This window comes from Poecilia reticulata, linkage group LG3 (assembly GCF_000633615.1).
Source record: "Poecilia reticulata strain Guanapo linkage group LG3, Guppy_female_1.0+MT, whole genome shotgun sequence".
NCBI lineage: Eukaryota > Metazoa > Chordata > Actinopteri > Cyprinodontiformes > Poeciliidae > Poecilia > Poecilia reticulata.
In genome coordinates this window covers 19,996,633-20,012,761 of record NC_024333.1, presented here as the reverse complement: position 1 = coordinate 20,012,761, position 16,129 = coordinate 19,996,633, and the positions used below count along the sequence as shown (strand labels likewise).

At 37.9% G+C, this 16,129-nt stretch overlaps 1 protein-coding gene and 2 long non-coding RNA genes across 5 annotated transcripts in view; 2 read left to right on the top strand and 1 right to left on the bottom strand.

Annotated features, from left to right (window-relative positions):
- Window positions 1-4,374: 4,374 nt before the first annotated feature.
- The window catches only part of prtga (protogenin homolog a (Gallus gallus)), a 32,772-nt gene continuing 21,017 nt past the window's right edge, over window positions 4,375-16,129 (bottom strand). The window contains exons 11-19 of one of the 2 annotated variants that reach the window (XM_017303813.1): window positions 12,060-12,155; window positions 11,801-11,987; window positions 11,257-11,384; window positions 10,989-11,159; window positions 8,343-8,522; window positions 8,132-8,255; window positions 7,897-8,038; window positions 7,065-7,193; window positions 4,375-6,406 (exon numbers count right to left, since the gene is read on the bottom strand). In XM_017303813.1, the coding sequence (XP_017159302.1) occupies window positions 6,032-6,406; window positions 7,065-7,193; window positions 7,897-8,038; window positions 8,132-8,255; window positions 8,343-8,522; window positions 10,989-11,159; window positions 11,257-11,384; window positions 11,801-11,987; window positions 12,060-12,155 (1,532 nt within the window). In that variant the 3' untranslated portion in view covers window positions 4,375-6,031. The remainder of the gene's footprint in view (window positions 6,407-7,064; window positions 7,194-7,896; window positions 8,039-8,131; window positions 8,256-8,342; window positions 8,523-10,988; window positions 11,160-11,256; window positions 11,385-11,800; window positions 11,988-12,059; window positions 12,156-16,129) is intronic. The other variant, XM_008405397.2, reaches the window with a different exon arrangement.
- Window positions 6,292-11,893, top strand: LOC103462530 (uncharacterized). Of its 2 annotated transcripts, none has more exons than XR_001776415.1 (5): window positions 6,292-6,379; window positions 10,613-10,721; window positions 11,002-11,147; window positions 11,280-11,406; window positions 11,809-11,893. It is a non-coding gene; the product is annotated as an uncharacterized LOC103462530 (long non-coding RNA). The 2 variants fall into 2 exon arrangements; XR_533358.1 differs by having other exon boundaries at window positions 11,263-11,406.
- Window positions 11,894-13,576, top strand: LOC103462531 (uncharacterized). The gene is made up of 2 exons (XR_533359.1): window positions 11,894-12,023; window positions 13,316-13,576. It is a non-coding gene; the product is annotated as an uncharacterized LOC103462531 (long non-coding RNA).

The following is a 16,129-nucleotide window of genomic DNA, read 5'->3' as shown; positions in this document are numbered from 1 at the left end:
TCTAATATATAATTGGGAGATTATTGCAGATAGATTTTCCTCGAAAATTGTCAAAAGCTTTCTTACTTGTGCTAAACAGCTGCCGTGATTAATGTCACGATCTATAAAATCGGTAATAAAATGTCACATTTACCATGATAAATAAGCACAAATATCGCAAAGATTTCCAAATTAGTACCACAAACTGTAAATTTGATTTTCATTGCAAAAAAAAAAAAAATCACAAAACAATTGTGAAATCCTGGAGGGGGACTGAAATGATGTTCAATTTTATTATATCATTTTAAGAATTCATTGATATTTTAACAGTTTGTTAACAGGTTTCTATCAATATATTCTGGTACAACTGACCCTTTAAGAGCATTCATGATCTTGATTTGGCCCAAAACAAAAATGAGTCCGATGCTCCTGCATTAGAAGACGCCACCCTGGACACGTTTGTGCTGTATGTGAGAGCAGAAACTTTATCTAAAGCTAGCTAAATAGCTAAACTAATAGGAAAAAAAACTGTCTATGACATTTTACTCTACAGGTGACAAATTATATCTAAAATGAGTTTGATAGATTTTCTTTTGAAGTAATGCCTATTTATTTGAAATGTAGCTCAAATCACCAGTTTTCATGCTATTAACCTGCAGCTCCAGTAGATGTCAGTAAATGTTAGCTTCATGCTCACAGGTCAGGACCACTCTGGGCAAATGTTTTTTCCAGAAGCAGGGCATAAATGTAATTTTTTCTTTTCTATTGGTAAAGAAAAATAAAACAGGAAGTGAAATGATCAGCTCTGGATTTCATTCACTTCTCTCACTTAAACTGTCTGTGGCTTTTTTGTTACTTTTTTTTCCAGTAACAAGTAACTATTTCAAATCCATTAATCAGATTAAAGTTACTTAGCCAAATCACTGTGCATTACTATTTTCTTTTGTAATTTTATTTCCTCTACGCGTCGAGTGAGAACATCGGCAGCCAAAATCTAAACAAAAACTTCAAATGCCTTTGGAAAGCCTGAAAAACGACAGATTGAGACCTCAATAGTTTAGGTGATTTAAAATTTCTGCGTAGTTATAAGTATCAACTGTGCAGAACTGTTTTTTCTTCAGTACCTGATATCTTTCTGTTGTCTTCTGCAGTGAGTAACAATTTAAATAAAAGTGTTCTGAATGCAAAGTGTCTAAATATAGAACTGTTTTCATCATGGCTAAGAGGAAGTAAATTTAAATTCAGGCTTAAAAAAAAAGGTCATTTAAGACTCAAAGTCAATATTCTAGCATCCTTTCTTATCACTTTCTTTCAAAAGTATTTTTCAGTGTCCGTGTGCGCCCACCTTTGCTAAATTAATTATATTAAAGTACATTTGACTGTGATCACTGTTAGATAAGTCATGATCATCGTTTGTGATGTTTCATTCATTTTAAAACCATGTTTCTTTTTTTATGTGAAAAATAAACATTTTCCCCTGAAATATAAACAGTCTACCAAGCAAAATCGTAGCAGTTTAAGTGTAGAACACAATTTTCATTAAAGACTATTCAAATAATCTAAAAACATAAAAGAGCTAAGCCAATTTCAAAACAATGTAAACAAAAACACCTCAGAGATTTTTGTAATTTTATTTAAACAGAGAATCAGACTTTTTCATAAGGCAATTGTCTAAAATCTTCTTTCTAAACAATTTTGAAAAAAAAAAAAACATCTTGTAATTTTATGACAAATACATAACAAAACAATAACAGAAAATATCAAATAACATACTAATTACAAAAAGATACATTCAATTTCAAAGCTTGAGACCTGTGTTTTTGAGGGGAAGCGGCTGTGGATCCCCCTGAGTCAGACTGTAAATGACCCACAGCGCTCCACGGCTCAGAAAAGGGAGAAAACAGAGAGCGCGTCACATCCACTCCGTGCTTTATCCCTTCAAATTCACATAATCGGACAGGAACATCATTCCAACATAACACCTTTAACGAGAAAGAGCAGCAATCCTTCTGCACTGAAACAAACAAAAAAGGAAGATACAACAAACAAATGAGGTAGCACTTGTTCACCTGCATGAGATTTAAAGACCCAACTGTGAACCAGTCTTTATGACAGCTGGACTTATTTCAGCCTCGTTTTTAAAAAGCAGGATGTCATCTTTATCACTGCATATCACTTTCGTACAAAGCTGTAAGGTTAAAAAAAGAAATAAAAAAAGTTGTCAGATTCTAGATTGGGTCTTTAAGTCACAAATACATGAAATACAAAGACACTGAAGTTACAACTGAAACAATCTGTCTTTGTTTATCTTAGTGGAAGAACAACAGCACCTTATCCTGATTTAAAACTAACAAAACATTACTTAAGGTGGAAATAAATCCAATCTCCAGGTTGCTCTTATAGAAAAAACATCAAAAAGATATAAACTGAGCATTAAAACACTGATAATATCATTTGACACAAAGATAGGATGTTTATAAACTGAATTTGGGCCAATGTGCAGCGGTGAGGATTAGGAAATAAATCTTTGGTACATATTGTTTGCCTTTCAAAAGAAATTGAAACTGATTGTGTCACTTCTCATCTCATATGATTGAATCCTCTGCAGAGTCCTCTGATTAACGCCACAGAAGCATGGCAACATTTGAGCACCCACTACGTCTACAAACAAAGCTCCAATTACATTTTGTGACTCTCAAAAAAGATTCATTATCAAAATATAGACAAGAAATCTGAATATAATGACACATTTGTTCTTTTTTTTTTATTTAATAAAGTATTCTCTAAATTATTCTGTATAGGAGACAATTAGTGGGTGCACATCTACATGCACCTGCGCTGCTGCAAAACAGACCACTAACCAATATAATATAACATATTTATCTCTTAATATCATCTACATCTGTTTGCAGCAGCTTATGAGGAACTCTGCAGAAGGAAAATTTGGTCAGCGTGCATAATCTTGATTATTAGAAGTCACTCCATGAAGCTGGACACTTCCTCAGAGTTTCAACCCACAACCTCCAGGACTCTTCGTCGCGGGCCAAGGCCACTAATGTGCAAGGCTTTGTTTGAGGAGCAGCGCCTCAACTGATCCCTGAAGCCACTTTGGTCTCCTTTGATTATTTCTCTGTCCTCCAAAGATCAGCCGAGAGGCCTGAATAAACTCAAATAAATCAGCAAACAACTCTTTGGGTATTAGCGTCACGGTCACCGCTGCATATTCACCTTTAACATAAACTACTTGTGGCAGACAAGTGCTAATCTTCACCTACGCTAGCAGAGAAAAAACAAACAAACTACAAAGTAACTACAAGGTGTACTCCTCGGAAGTACATTATCTTCTAAGAAAAATAGATTCTTTAGAGGTAAAACATTTTATGGTGTTCATTCTTCACTTCAATCTCTGATTAAACACTTTCCACCGCTTTCACTACAATCATTCTTCATGTGTCGCATCCTCACGTGGAGCGGCTCCTTCGCCCGGACCCGGGGACGCCGCCCACATTAAGGCCAATTATAAAGCTTTTCTGTTCAGATATGCCACTGCAAGCACTTCTGGTGTGAATGTTTGCACAAAATCAAGTGAACACTGGCGCTTGTAAAAACAGACACTGCAAAAGGGGAGGGGAATCTATCCAACGTCTGAGCGGCGTGCTCACAACGTCAGAGGTACATTCAATACATTTTCAGCTTTTTCTCTGAAGGTAATAAAACATTAAAAGAGGTTAGTACTGAAAAGATACCCTGTCAGTTCGCCATGTAGTACCACATGGCTTTTCAAACGTACTAAACCTTGTTCCCTGAGTTTAGGAAAAGAGGACGACAATAAAAACAACTCTTAAAACGAGGTAGTATAAAACGCGAGTAGCAAGGGCAACTGCACCGACATACAGAACAAAATCTGACATTCATTATTTCTCTCATACCATTACTCAATAATGGACAAAAAGAAAATGAACACAAATATTATTAATACTGGCTCAGTACCTCAGCAACACCTGAGGGGTTAAATAACAAAGTGGGTGTGAAGTTTAAAGCCTTCATTCCACACAGCTGGTGGAGCGAGAGGAGGAAGCTACAGCGCCCTTACCATCCGCCAAATCAAACAACGCAAAAGAAAAGAGATGACAAACGGAGGAGACAGTCATCAGGAAGTATAGCAAGTGATGCAGCTGAAACAGCTCACCATGCAACAAAAGTAGTTATTAAATATTTAGTGAAAGGTTTGCCCTGAGGGTAACCGAGGTAGATCATCTGCAAAAAGGACTCACATTTCCCTTCTGCTCCAGTGATAAACTCTCATAAATAATCTCAGAAATGCCTTTTTTTGACATTTCAGACAATCTTTTAACATTCATGGTGGGTGAGATTTTTGTTTCAAAATAWAMAAAAAAAAAAAAAAAAAAAAAAAAAAAAAAAAAARAGATTCACAGATAGAAAAAGTTAAACAAAATCACTTTCATACCGTCTTTGTTGGTTCCTATCACTGTGCTTCTTTACTGTTTTCTCAAACTTAACTCTCACACACATTCAAACCTTGTGGTAATTTCAGCATAATTTTTAAGTGAGTGTTTGACAAGTTGATTCTAGAACAGCGCAAAAGTAACAAAATCTACCTATAAAGCAGAAAGTTGTTTGTTTAGTTTCTGGATGTGTACTTTTGCTATGTAGTGCTGGAAGATATTCAAGCATTTCGGATCAAATAGTGACACTCGGCTCGTGACGTCACTCTCTTCGAAACTCCGCCCACACCGCCACGACGGACGTCAAAACAACCAATGTGCTCCAGTAAAACCTGTCAAAAACACATGCGCTACCTTAATATCGCTTTTATTTAGTTGATTTCGCAGTTAAAATGGTCACGTGGTGCTGCGCAGTCACAAGCAGAGAAGCGTGAAAACCAAACTTGTCGTTTTATTGTATAACTTTTAACGAGGAAAGATACGGCGGGGATGGATAGATAGCAGCCGTCAATCATAATGACTGTCAGCCCTCGGTGTAATCACTGATTTGCAGCGAACGCTTTTTACAAGGTAAGAAGACTAATGTTCATGTACTTTATAAGTAAGTATGATTAGAAAGATGTCAAGTATCGCATTATGGAGACGGTAGCGTCTAACCATTAATAACCATGGAAACAATGCCCCACCGTCACGTAGCCTAGCATACAAAAAAAAAAACGGTCAGTCTTTACGTCTGCTCCTGCGTAAGGAGAACGCTGTTCATGACAGTGAAATAAATCATGTGGTTTGAACTCAGGCAAAGTTGGTAATTTGATCAACACGTCAGGAGGGAGGAAGTACGGGTCGGTTTCTAAGTGTCAAACTTTTGTAAATACCGCCGTCTATGAGCTCCAACCAGGTGTGTTAAGCTCAAAGACAAATTAGCTTGACTCGAACAAGGCGACGCCATGATTAAACTGGCAACAACTTCGGAAAACAGGCCTCATTTCCTATGTCCATCATGGCGCTGCAAATAATTAAGTGACTAGTTGCAAAGGGTCTTTGTTTTAAATATCCGAAATACTGCCAAACTGGTTAATCCAGTTTCCTCTTGTGCTATTACACAGATTTTCTCATTTCACACCGTTTTTAATTTTTATTCTTAAGCAGTGATGAGGCACAATGGAAAAAAAAACTTGAACTGCTGCTGCTCAAGTTACTTAACAGGTTGTTGCTAGGTAACCAAAGAGTGAGTTGATTCCACCAACCTTGGTAACCACAGTTAAAGCCTTTCGTCTTTCTACATCTCAGAGGAAACCTATTAGAGTTCAGTAAAATTATTAATCATTCTATCGGAAATATTTTCTATTGATATTGATCATGTCTCTTTTATGATAGTTATTGATTAATTACTATGTAGTCAGGTAGTAGGCAGATTTTGTTACCTTTTTGTGAACTAATTATCGACTCTCTTTTAGTTTATAATCACCAAATAATCCAGATGTGGCGTAAACATGCAAACCTACTTTTCACCTGCTGTATGATTGAATTACACTCCCTTTCTTCCTGAAACACACTCACACCTACATCCAAACTCGCAGACGCAGCTACACACTGAGTTCACTCCGAGAACTTCTCTGGACTTCCTGATGACTGCAGCTGGCTTCGACAGACTCCTTCAGCTTGAGGTCAGCAGGACTCTTCTCCAGCAGCTCCCCGCCATGGTCAAAGTCTCCTCCGTCGTCCTCTGTCAGAGACGGCGGGCGGCTGTTGGGCCCAGAGTTGGTCAGCTCCGTGTCGTCATGAGAGAAGCGCCCGGAGTCGCCCGTTTCATGGCTGCCCTCGCTGTTGGATGAGCCTTCTGCGTCACCAGGATGACCCAGCAGGTGCTGAAGAGTGGCAGGGTGGTTTGGAGAAAGCTCCTCTTCGTAGGTCAACACGGTGGCGCCAGGCAGGTAAGAGAGTGTGCCGTTTCTTTCATTCTGCAGCACAGAGAAAGTTTGGTCAAACATTGTGAAAAAGACACCGTAAATAATCCTGACTTAGACTTTCTCAAACCAAATTGTCGAGCATGTTCAACAAACTAGGGCTGAAATGATTAACTGGATCAATCATGACAATTTGATTACAACAAATTAATGATTAAACATTAACTGGAGTATGCAGACTTGATAAAATTTAAAAAAAAAAACTATATTCAGAGCAGTATTTAAGCAAAATCTGTATAATTTATATACGTTTAACAATAAAAACACCTTTTTTATAAGAATGTTTAATCAGAACTCATGAAGTGTCCTAGTTTTAGTTTCTTCCAGTTGAAATTCACTAAAGGAATGCTTTATTATTGCATTTTAGGCAATAAAAAACTTATTTCCTAATTTTAAAAAGTTTAATTGTTGAAATGTTATTGTGTTTCTAATTTTGTATAAGTGGTTATTTGAAAAATCTGCAGAATTATATATTTGATTAACTGTCAGAATAATTGATTACAAAAATAATCATAATTTGAGAAGCCCTTCCTATAAAGTTATGTTTGTGTTTTGGACTATTTGAGTCCAATAGTTGCACTTGGAAATATTAATGCAAATTCCCCCTTTATTCTTTTACATCTTAAATTTAAAGATAAGAACTTGAACCTACCTGCACAATTTTCCTGTCCTGTTTCACTGCACTTCTAAAGAAAGACCATTTCTTCTTCTTCTTCTTGTTCTTTAAATCAGGGCTGGGCTGAACAGGGCCGTTAGAATTTATGATCAGGCTGGTTCCACCCTTCAGTAAAAAAACACAAACATTTTTAATCTAAATGCTACATTAATTCTGATAATACAGCACCCATGAGGCACAAGAAGGGTTTGTTTTTCCTTTGCGCTCCCTTGCAATAATTTGCTGGTGTGGCACAATTGAATACTGAAAGTCTTTCTGCTATTATTTCAGGTGTTTCATGTATGTTAACATCTTGTTTGAGATATCTGAAGTTTTATACCTTTTTATTTAGGATAGAAATGCACCACAAACCTATGTGCAAAATACAAAAGCAAACCGGCCAAACATGGACTTTTTATTTCTTTCCATCCCTTCTGAGATTTAAACAGAAACTTTCCGTATGAAGGAAAAAAAATTGAAAATACATCCAAACTATCCGGACTATTTTTGAGTTATTTTCACAGGGTAATAAAAACGTCAGTTTTGATTGTTTCTCTATTGTGTTGGTAGTCTGAATGATTTTCTCAACCTTTCACAAACATGTTTTTTGCACCAAAGAGTTAAGAATACATAAACACATTTTCTCTGAGACTCTTTAATAGTAAATCAACATTTGTGACTCTATACAAAATAAGAACGGGGTGTATTTGGTAATTTAATTGCGAGGGAATGCAAAAGAAAAAAAAAATTCCCCATATAATAGAAAGTATTGCAATATTTTTATAAATAACTTCTGATGCATCTGACGTCGGTCAGCAGACTAATTTACCTTTGCATCAATGAAATGACCTTGACTCATCATCGGTACAGTCACTTCGGCCATCTGCACGTCTCCCTCCGGTCCTACATGTATTGCAGCTGCAGCAGACGTGCTTTCCCCGTCTCCGTACGTTTTCACAGCTGATAGTTTCCTGAAAAAAAAAAAAAAACAGAAAGCGTGACACTTTAAGTAGCTGGAAAAATGGAGAAAATAAATGCCCCCAGCATTCAGAGACGCTGCGTACCTGTTTTTGCCCCTGCAGACTATGATGAAAGCGCAGATGATGATGCAGGTGAGAGCGATGCAGACGCCCACACTGATCCCCGTCATTGACTTTTGGTCCAGGTGGTAGAAGCCATCAGAAAAGCCTGCAGTGGATCACGACTTGAAGTAACGAGCCCAGTCTCATTTTCAAAAACCAGCTAGCGTGAGTGTGCCATGTGGCTTTCACTGACCTGTGGAGTGTGTGGAGCCATGGGAAAGTCCGGCATCATGACCAGAGGAGAGGTCTGCCCTTACCGTCAGCTCCACCACGTCAGAAAACGGCCCGTCGCCCATGTTGTTGGATGCTGAAACTTTTACCAAGTAAACCTGGCCTGGACTCAGGTTCTCCAGCAGCGCCATGGTGATGCTTCCTGTGGTCAGACGCAACACTTTTTGAGTAAACAGCTGAAAATGATGTTTTCTTTTTTGCCTTGTTTACTTACATGTGAGAGTAAAGGGCTGCAGCTAATAATCACTTAGTAATTGATAAAGAAAACTCACATACTGCAGATTTTTCATTCAACCACTTAATCCTATTTTTATACAATATTAGGAATACTTAAGAAAATGCAAATAGACAAATAATATAATTCCTTTTTTAAATCTGAAAACATTTTATTGCCAAATATGATTGACTGTAGCAAAGGATCCATCTGCAGCTTTAAAAATACTTGTAACATCAACATGTGAAAAGCTCACCCTTTCCTGCTTGACTTAATGTTAAATCTATTGGTTTATTTATTTTTTTTATTAATAATTAGCTAGTAGAAGATGTTGAACACAATAATATTTAGCAGAATTTGAACCTGGCGAAGCTAAAACTCAGCCAAATATTTACAGTCAATGACAGTTTCTCAATATAATTGCACAATTTATATATTTTTTGTACAGCTTTGGCTTAATTACTGCTCTGATTGTATTGTTATTTTAGCAAATTGCAAAAAATATACTCCAGTTAATGATTATTTAATTGGTTGACAATTATTTCAGTAATTGATTAATCTGATTAATTGTGTGGGAGAGAATAAGGAGAGCTTAGTCTAAGCACAATTTAACTTTATACGTTGGTCATAAAAAAACAGGAGAAAACTGAAAAAATTGACACTTGTTCACACTCTGTCAAAATGCATTCAAGGATTACAACATGTGCCAAATTTAATTGATATTAAATTTGAAATATTTTCCATTTCTAGTCTAAGTGAATAACAAAGTCATTAAATTAAACTTATCTAAAAAAAAAAAAAGTCACTTTTTCTTGTGTTCAATATAAATAGAAATTAAAAGAACAACTTTAAGAACAAAAACACTATGACAAAAGCAAATTAGTAATTTTGTTTTCAATTGCAACTATAACTTTTCTGTTTATGCTAAGCGAACCAGTGTAGAGTTTGATGCTGCGATGCAGCCAAAGTGGATCCTCACTAGACGACCATCTGAGGGTAAAACCTGGAGGTCAGGGGGGATCAGGGCCGTCCACATTCCCTAACCTGGTACCGCCCTGCTAGCTCATCACCAGGGTCCCTGCAGGGGCTTCTGGGAGGTGGACGGGGGAGGAAGGAGGCTTTGTGAACCACTTCACTTCTGACCTCTTGGCCAGTGGCAGAGGGGGTTGCTATGAGCTCTGCTTGTGTGTTTCCTGGGGTCATCTACGCTTTAAGAGAAGCTCTACTGCATCACACACCAGACAGCAGGTTTATATTACTAAACTGTGACAATATTCCTCTGTACATGGAGCAGCAATGTGTGACTTTGAAGTTTTCATGTTCTGAAAGGATGTCTGTCAAAAAAAAAAAATCAGTTATCAGGTGAATTTTAATTAAAATAGTAAAAACCAATTAAGGTTAAAAAGAACAAACCTTTTCTTTTTAATCAGATATAACTTGTTTTTTTAGATGTCAACAGCAAGTCTGAAATATTTCTGAGTAGGCTATAACTAATAACTATTTTTGTAATCGATTATTCTGACAATCAGATAAAACAACCACTTTAACCTTTTTTATGCAATATTAGAACTACATAAAAAGATGATAAATAAACCAACAATTCAATTCCTGATTTAAAGAAGAAAATAAAGATTTTATTGCCTAAAATGCAATAACATAGCCTTCCTTTAGTGAATTTAAACCAGATAAAGATTGGGTGAAAATTTTTTATGAAGATGTTTTTATCACAAATGCAAAATGTTTATATCTTTGTTCAGTCTTGGCCTAATTACTGTTCTGAATAGGTTGTCTTTCTCAGCAAATATCCTTTATTTCAAATCTGCGTACTCTAGTTACCACTAACTAAATTAATTGATGATTATTTCAAAAATGGATTCATCATGATTAATCCGAATGATCATTTCCTCCCTCTTTCTGAGGTAAAAACAGAGAGAATTAGTTATTCTATCTACTGTGCATCCATACTTACAAAAATGTCCATTCATATCTTTTAAATGTGGTTTGCATTTATCTTCCAGCAGGACAACACACCCTAAACATCCAGCCAGAGCTGATTTGGTATTGTTTAGATCAAACGGTCCAGTCAAAGTCCCGACATCAATCCAACTTAAAATCAAAACTTGAAAGGTGATGCTCACAGACACACTTGATCAGGTCTGACTGCATTTGAGCTACTTGTCAAAGAAAATACACAAATGTTTAAATCTATAACTGTTGATGGAGACAAACTTCAAAATGTCTGAAGATGCAATTGCAGCAAAAAGTGTTTCTATAGAAAGAAAATGTTGAAAACAGTGCATCCCTTTGCATTTGTGTCCAATTACATAAAAACCCAATTGAGGTTTGTGTCTGTGAACAGTTGTGAATACTTTCTCCATTTGTTGTCCTCCTCACCTTCTCTTTGCAGGACTTGCCATTCACCAGCAATCCAGGCATTTTGTGAGGCGTACAGTATAGTGTAGTGTGTTACGGCCACATTTGGCTCATCTGTGAGTTTCCACGAAACGAGCGCCGTGTCTTCTTCAATCAGCGTCACTTTGATGTTGGAAGGAGGTAATGTTGGAGCTAAGAGATAATGGAGGAAAGAACAAACTCAAAATGTGCACCGGTACCATTAGATGAGCAATTTTAGCTTCAAATAATAGCTAAAATTTAAACTTACCTTCAGGGAAAGTGTTTTGATAGACCACAGGGCTCCAGGGGCTGGAGAGCTGGTCGATATGAAGGCGTACAGCAAATTCATACTTGGTGTTCGGCTCGAGATCATGCACAAGAAGGCTCTGTTCGCCTCTGCAGAGAGAAGACATGACAGGTCAGAAAACAACATCAAACCAACTAAATGAAGCACTTTGCTCAACTGGCTTTGAGCTAAAAGACAGAGAAAAAGTTGTAGCTGTAAGATTAATTATTTCTGGCACCATGAGGCCACCACTGATGTTATTCAGATTGTAAGCTGGGCCAGCCTGTTTAAAGTGTCCAGGAGATGGAGATGTGGAGCTGTGCAGAGGATGCAGGAACACAAACAGCACATGGATACTTCAGGATTTAAGCTGAAAATGTGAAACAATTCCTAAATCAATGACTAAATTAGTTGACAATTATTTCAATAATTGATTAATCATGATTATTCCGATTAATCGTTTGAGTCCTAAAAATAAATAATAAAAATACCTCAAAGTTGGTTTAATCTTCATGACAGTTCTTACGTTTGCAGGTAGAGGACCAGCGAGGCGTTCTGCAGTCCTACTGGGTTGCAGCGGACAGTGTAGTTCAGTGCATGGCTGGAGGTGAAGGCCGGTCGGCCCCAGAACAGAAACACGGCCGAGGAGCTGTTGGTCCGGGCCTGAACGTTGTGAGGAGGCGGTGGAGGCGGCACGAGGCGATCTCGAACAGCTACCAGAGATTGAGATTTAGTTCAGCTGAAGTGAAGTAAGGAAGTCAGAGGTTTTCCAGGTTTGGACTTACAGACACATCCAGGAGTGCTGATGGTCTGATCTGCTTGGTACCCGTCTCCAACAGCGTTGTAAGCTAGCAGCTTGACATGATACTTCCTTCTTGGGTCTGAATTGAGAAACAGTTGCAACGTTTAAATGAATATAACTCATTCAATATTGGGTTAAAAGTTTAAAAGAGAGCTGGACTGTGTGGGGTCGGTGGGATTTTCTGGTGTGGTGGGAAAGAGAGGTGGCCCAGCGGAGCAGATGCTTGGTGATGGGAGTCCTCTGGTCAGTTTAACCCCACAAAGGGCAGCAGAACAGAGAAGCTCTACTATCCATCACCCTGTCAGCTCGGGTCTTTTGATAGCAAATGACAAAGGCTTTTCTCTGGCCACTTCAGTCAGTGGCCACTTCGATTCGAGGTCTGAATCTGGGGGTCAAACAGAGAGGCAGAATCCCCAGGGAGGGGGCGCTGCAGACGGTCAGCAGCACTTGTGACCTCCGTGACCACAAAGACCCACTGGCCATCTGACCAAATGAACCTTTTACTCCTCAAACAATGACCAGGCCAGGATTTAAATGCTGCATACGATTTCACATTTTAAAGGGGACATGTTGTTCTTCCTGGAACATGTTAGGATACGTTTATGGGTTTTACAAACCATGTTCATCACATTTTTATTTATTTTTTATTTTATACAAAATTATTCTTAGATTTTAGTTTGTACAAATGGTTTCTGAATAGTTGGTCAACAACAAAACACTTGTCTTTTCATTTGTACAGTGTATAGAGCAGTAAAACCAGCTGACTAAATGTGCTTGAGTTCTGCTCGGGTTGCTGGGTAACTGGGCTGGGCTTGGGTGGGGTTGCTAGGTAACGGCTTAATAATCAGGAATTTTTTGACATTGTTGCATAATAATAGTATTAATAAAATTAAGTAACATATAGAAATAGTTTTAGAAACTGCTCAATTTCTAGACACCAAACAAACATTAACTTATTGTGAAAAACAGCTGGGTGTTTTTTTTTAGCACTTTTTTTAGTTTTTAGAAGAAGTTGAGACCCAAATGGAAGCAAAAAAAAAAGTGGAAAAAATGTGAATTTCGCAATGTAGGTCTCATTTAAGATTAAAGTGTCTTAAATGATTGTCCTAATCACTTAAGATTAGGACAATATTTATTAATTTCAAAAAGTTAGTTGGCAAGTTTTGAAAAACACATAAAAAGACATGACCTCACAGTATTTTGTGTTTAGTAGGAGACAAACATGCCTATCTGTTGCAGTGAGGACATAAGACAAGAAGACAACAGGAGGACGAGCTTGTTTCCATGGAGGCTGAAAAGTTTAGCCAGGGGTGGAGCGGAGCTGCCTGCACCCCCAATGCAGCCCCGAGGAGTTTCACTGAAGCCACAGCAGGGCCAGCAGGTCAGACTGAGATAAAACCAAAGAATCCAGGGAGGTGGGAGTGATATATGAGATGAGAGGCGAGTCCTACACTGCAACAATTAGTTGCAAAGACAATAAAGAGCAGCGGATTAATGAGATGAATGGTTCCTGTGAGTTTTTAAATGCTGAAATTAATCAAAATTGAGCAGAAACAGCATCACTTAAAGCTAAACTCAGAGATTTTGAACTGTCTTGACTTCCAGAGTAGCTTTTTTTTTTTTTTTAAGTTTAGACCCCAGTGTCCACCTCTTAACAGGAGGAGGCATTTAGAGCGCACCTCTTCCCAGCTCTACAAATACAATGGGCCTGCCGTAATTATGCGCAAGAGGAGCTCTGAGAGGGGGGAAGCTTTGACATCTGGGCCATGACCTTTGACATGGAATCTGGGCAAGCTAAATCCTGCAAAAGGAGGGGATACACATCTCACACTGAAAAGGGGGGAGGTCCAGAAGAGGAAGTGAGTGGAAAACCAGGGAATCTCACAAAGAGTGGGAATTAAATTGCTGCTTAAAAAGGGATGTAGCAGCATCCTGATAAGAGACAACTCAGTCAATAGGTCTGTTTTTTGGCTTCCTGGTGTAAAACCAAAACATTACCATGCGACTAAATACAAAGTTACATCAATATAATCTAGGATAGCCTAATAAACACTGGTTTATTTAAAAACACTAATACAACAACAAAAAAAGTACAAAAAATATAAACAATGTTATTTTGAATTTTGACTAAATCAAATACATAAATACAAATCTATAAAGCAAATACAATTTCAAATATCCTGTTATATAATATGTACTACTGGTGGGTGATATGGACTTTATTTTTATTATATTTTGTGGTATTGTGATAACCGTCACAATAACTTTTGTCGTAGCCTTATCGTAAATAAGATTTATTATTTCTTTTTTAGGTACTGCATGGTTGTGACTGCACAACACAGCAATCATAGCCACACAAACGCCAATATTGTTGTAAAACATTTCATAATACTTTGTTAAGACTCCAGTCTCATAAAAACGGTCTAAACTGCACACAGTAACTGCATTTAATCATATTTATTGATACTCTTATAGAACAAATATTGGAGAAAATAATACAAATAACAATGCTGACAATACGGTCAGTTCTAGAGGTCATTAATTGGAATTTATTAAATCAGCGATATATCAAAATTCTTATAAGAAATTAATCACGATAAATGATACACAACAGGCTCGCCTCTACTATGTACTCCTTAAATGGCTGCAGAGCTTGCTTTGGGTGCCAGAACTAAAGATGCTCAGTCATTTGTATATTGTTGTGTTTGAACCATTTGCAGTTCCCCCCCTTTCTCTTTCCCTCCTTTTACAGATGAAACTTAATTCCTGCTGGCCCCTGAAGTTTTGTTCTGTTGCGAAAAGCCCCCCAGGCCGCAGCAAGCCGGGTCTGAACGGGGGCCGTAAACGTCAAGTCCTGCATGGACCCCCACACCACGGCATCCATCATCCTCCCCCCCGCCTCGTCTCTATTGAACTTACTCACACAAATCAACTCTCGGACGTACACTGACGTACTCACAGCTTAAGCGTGACATAACCTTTTAAAATTCTGCCTTTTAGAGCGCTTACAAGTGTTTCTGTACACTTTTCATCAGAGTGAGACGGGATGCAGCATGGCGTGACATAAATCTACATTTGTGCACACAGCGCCGACTGGTGCCAACAGGTATGACGGGTATTTAGGCCTGGGCAGTAAATGCACCTCCAAGCAGCGTACACATGTGAGGAAGGGTCAAACCACCGAGCCATTTATACCCAGCTGGAGCCGCTCCAACACATGCCTGCCTCTCATGGTGAGCTTTTAATCATCGGGACTGTCATAAGCGATAACTGTAAATGGTGGTTGGGGGGCGACATCGCTCTAGTAGCTGCTGACTCAGCAGAATCCGATACTGCCACAGTTAAAAGTTCAGGGATCAATGGTGCTGGCAGAAAAAAGACACAGCCTCTGTGTTTTACACCAAGTGGATTATAGGAAATGTCATTTACAGAGCAGGGAGATTTAATTTGGAGTGATCACCTGCTGTAAAAGATCAGCCTCAATAAGCCTCAGCAGCCTGCGCTGCTTCAAAGCCACATGATTCAAGTTACCAGGGTCCACAGCATGGTTTATAGTGGAATTAGTCAAATATAAATCAAACTAGGAGTGCTGCATGAAAAGAAATGTTTTCCAAATGTGCTCTCATCTCTTTAGGTCAGGAAAAATCCCCTCGGCTATCAGGTTAAGACCTCCTCGATTTTAAGATTCATTAATTGATTTTGCTTTTGGTTTACCTGCCTTAAACACTATAAAATAATTTTATGTTATTATAGTGAGAAATATAATCTTGGAGATTAATCTCAACTCAAAGGTTTGGTTCAATGTACTTGCATTGGACGTAAAATCTGCACGAGTTAGGCTAATTTTATGTAAAGCACATTGCACTAATCACCTGGATGTCTTAATAAATAAAAAACATTTTACCTACTAAGGAAATATGGAAAAACATTTCAGAGGGACATTTTTTATTTCAAAGAAAAGTGTCTCTTGCTGTTTATTTTGTATAAGTTAAATGTTTAAATAATTGAAGAGGATGTGGGATGACCACAGGTGTGTGTGGTTTTTAAGTAATT